Source organism: Cyprinodon variegatus, unplaced genomic scaffold (assembly GCF_000732505.1).
Source record: "Cyprinodon variegatus isolate N-32 unplaced genomic scaffold, C_variegatus-1.0 Scaffold1565, whole genome shotgun sequence".
NCBI lineage: Eukaryota > Metazoa > Chordata > Actinopteri > Cyprinodontiformes > Cyprinodontidae > Cyprinodon > Cyprinodon variegatus.
Window position 1 is genome coordinate 46462 of NW_015152018.1, and position 3641 is coordinate 50102.

Here is a 3641-nt window from a genome sequence, read left to right on the forward strand (position 1 = left end):
CACCGCTGCTTGTCCTGCCTGTCCCCCCCCAAATTTATCTCAAGTGTTTGTTTACTACTGGATTTGATTGGTCCAAGGAGCCCATTGAGTGCTAGTCTATTTCTATTTCTGCTGTATACTTAATTTATAAAACATTGTACAGAACATAAATGTATACATTTCGGAAAATAAACAACTTTAATTTAATCAATATACATTTTGCGGAAAATATTCATTGTTTGTAGTCTAACTGAACTCTTTCTATATTTTTGCCAGCCCCTGTTTTAAAAGCTTAGCTCCGCCTCTGAGGGGAAACTCCAGCTTCAGGCGGTTCAGCTTTCGGCCACATGGGGGCGCTGATCTGCGGAATCCACAGAGAGGCGAAAGTTTCTGCAGCGGGAAGGTTTTTACAGCTGATGGAGGATTTAATGACGCGTTTCAGCCATTTCCCTCCACTGTGACCCAGCTGCTGCTCCTCCAGAGGAACTGGTGTCAAACTGGTATCAAACTGGTCTGCAGACTGGGAAAGCTGGACCCAGAACTGCCTGGAAAAGTTTTCCGAGCTCGCGCTGATTGTACATCCTGTGAGACACTTATGATGATGTCACTGACACCCGTATGACCAAATAAGGAAAGGGACACATGAAACTCGGCTTTGATGCGGACCGTCTTCAGACCGGTGAGCAGCGTTTCAAATTGGACCGACTGGTTCCGACCCACCGCCCGCCTCCAGCCCGCGGCTTCAGCTCCTTTCTGGGGCCACAGAGCGAACGGCTCCGCCCTGAGAAGCTGCTCCGGTTCTAACCGGAACCAGAACCCAGGCAGCCGGACCCCGGAGGACCCGGAGGACTGAGGGGCCCCGGAGGGACCCGGTTCCTGAAAGTTGGGCAGAAAAACATGAGCTGCAAAACGGAGCGATAAAAGCGGCGGTGTTCGTGTCTGTTCGGCTTCACTTCGGCTTTCTAGGTGGGACCCGGAGACCCGGACCCGGAACACTCCCCAGAACTCGGAACCAGGATCCCAGCTGAGAAATGAGCGGAGAAGAGGAGAGACTGAAGCTGGTGGTGGTGGGAGGAGGAGGGGTGGGGAAGAGCGCGCTGACCATCCAGTTCATCCAGGTGGGTTCAGGTTCGGGTCCAGGTTCGGGTTTAACCGGGTCTGGAGGTTCTGATGTTTTAGGGGATCCTGCAGTAGAAGTGATGCTGCTGGATGATGGTTTGTTTAGAACCGAACCGAGTTTCCAGCAGAACTTCTCCAAAGCGAGAGGAAGAAGAACTGAAATTGATCCTGGATTTTTTTCACAGAAGTAAAAAGTCCAGGTTTGAAAGTTTCTCACTGACGTCAGAAGAACCTGGACTGGTTCCATCTGGAGCTCTGGGTTCCATCAGAACCCCCCATGGACCCGGTTCGGTTCTGACCTCAGCCAGATGTCAGTGGGACCTTTAAACCATGCCTGATGGTTGCTTTTGTAATCAGAGTACATTTTCCTCCAGATGACCTTTGCCCTCATGGAGGAGCGGTTCTGGTGGACCTTTGAACGTGTTGCTGATGATGTGATCAGCGGCTCGGCGCTCCCATTAGTTCTCCTGTTTCAGAGGATCTTCAAAGGTTCCTCTAATAAACATTAGAAAGGAGGAAGCGTCCTGTGAAGCCATCAGTGATCCATCTTCTCCTCATGCTGATGATGGGCTGAGGAGACGAAGACCTCAGTATTGTCTTGGTCTGAGTCGGTCCAGAACATCAGACTCTGGATCAGTTCTGGTTCCTGCACTGATCCCCATCTAGAAGATGAAGCTCGGTGTGTTTCTGGGGAGTTGGGTGGGTTAGTGTTCCTGACATCTTTGGGTCTCCTAGAAGACCGAGAGGCTGGATCATCTGGTACCACAGTGGCTTAGATGCTGCAGGACTTCAGCTGGAAGATGTTTGCTTAGAGAAGAGCAGGAAAAATCATCACACCCTGTGACCAAATATCTGTTACCTTATGAGGACAGAAGGACAATTTCACTTCCTCATGTGGAAGGTTCAGTTCTTGGGTTATGTTTAGGGTTAGGGGGTCTGTGTTGGTTGGGGGTCTGGGTTGGTTGGGGGTCTGGGTCAGATGGGGGGTCTGGGTCGGTCATGTTTAGGGGGTCTGGGTCAGTTAGGGGGTCTGTGTTGGTTGGGGATCTGGCTCGGTCATGTATAGTAGGATTGTCCATTGAAATGAATGGACAGTCCCCTAAGGGACAGTGGGATCTAATGTGTTTGTAAACAGTCTCTCATTCTCCGCCCTGAATCTTTCCTCTAGTCCTACTTTGTGTCAGACTACGACCCCACCATTGAAGACTCCTACACCAAGGTCTGCACCGTGGACGGGAAGGAGACCCGGCTGGACAGTAAGGAAGCACCACATCACACAGCAGGTTCTGGGTCTGAGGCGTCCCTGCTCCTCGTTTGGACTCGTTTGGACCTGCAGCCTGATTCTGAGGTGCTGCAGTCTTTAGAAGGGACTGGATGTGTCCCTGATTGTCCCCACTGAGGGACGCTGGTTGTATTCTGTTCTATGACCTTCCTGCCAAAGTATTCACACCCTTTAGTGTCCGTATGCTGCTACCTCACCAACACACTGAGCTCCAGGAGGTAGACCAACACCCAGACCTGCAGAACCAGAGCCAGGACCACAGAGGACCGCTGCTCCGTCAGGCTGGATGGAGGGAAAGTAGACTGGACTGGAAAGCAGCTTTCTAGCCTTTCCACAGATCCTGAACTTTGACTAGGCCATTCTGATCCACCTCTGATCCAAACCATCCACAGCATCTCATGCTGGATGTTCAGAAACCTTCTCCTGCTGGGAGTTGAACCCAGAACCATGCTGGATCCAGCAGAGCTGCAGGACCAGTGTTCATTTCATCAGCTTTTTAAATTTAGTCTTAGTCACAGTGACACAAATCTATTTTAGGCTTAGTCAAATTTTTGTCATTTTAGTCAACACTGTAAATAATAGAAATTCTCCACACTCAGCTTCTCTTTTCTCTGTTTTATTTATATCACACTGTGCAGAATAGAACTCCACTGCTTCTCTTTTTAACATATTTCCCTCTGCAGCCATTGAACCTTCAGTCAGATGGTTTCATCATTCTTCATTCCCTTCCTCCCCCAGCCGCTATAATCTGGCTGTGATGTCACTGTGTCAGGAATATGGTAGGGAGGACGAAATTTAAACGATTTATATCCTGCGTGTCCCAAGCCCATGACATCATCAATGACCCCTCACCCCCCCACCATGGACTGTTCTCCCTGCTGCTCCCTGGGAAGAGGCTTCCCAGCATTCAATGCAGGACCAGCAGGTTCCTCCCTCTATGGGGCCACTCGTTCCTCCTCCCGCCGCTACAGGCCTGCCCGTTCCTCCCGCCGCTATGGGGCCGCCCGTTCCTCCCGCCGCTATGGGGCCGCCCGTTCCTCCCGCTACGGGGCCGCCCGTTCCTCCCGCCACTACGGGCCCGCCCGTTCCTCCCGCCACTACGGGCCTGCCTGTTCCTCCCGCCACTACGGGCCCGCCCGTTCCTCCCGCCGCTATGGGGCCGCCCGTTCCTCCCGCCACTACGGGGCCGCCCGTTCCTCCCGCCGCTACGGGGCCGCCCGTTCCTCCCGCCGCTACGGGGCCGCCCGTTCCTCCCGCCGCT

General features: G+C 52.5%; 1 protein-coding gene across 1 annotated transcript in view; it reads left to right on the forward strand.

The window, feature by feature from the left end:
• The first annotated feature begins 340 nt into the window (after positions 1-340).
• The window catches only part of LOC107103920 (ras-related protein R-Ras-like), a 17830-nt gene continuing 14529 nt past the window's right edge, over positions 341-3641 (forward strand). Inside the window, exons 1-2 of the mRNA XM_015403779.1 lie at positions 341-1097; positions 2267-2420. Of these exons, the coding sequence (XP_015259265.1) occupies positions 1011-1097; positions 2267-2420 (241 nt within the window). The 5' untranslated portion in view covers positions 341-1010. The remainder of the gene's footprint in view (positions 1098-2266; positions 2421-3641) is intronic.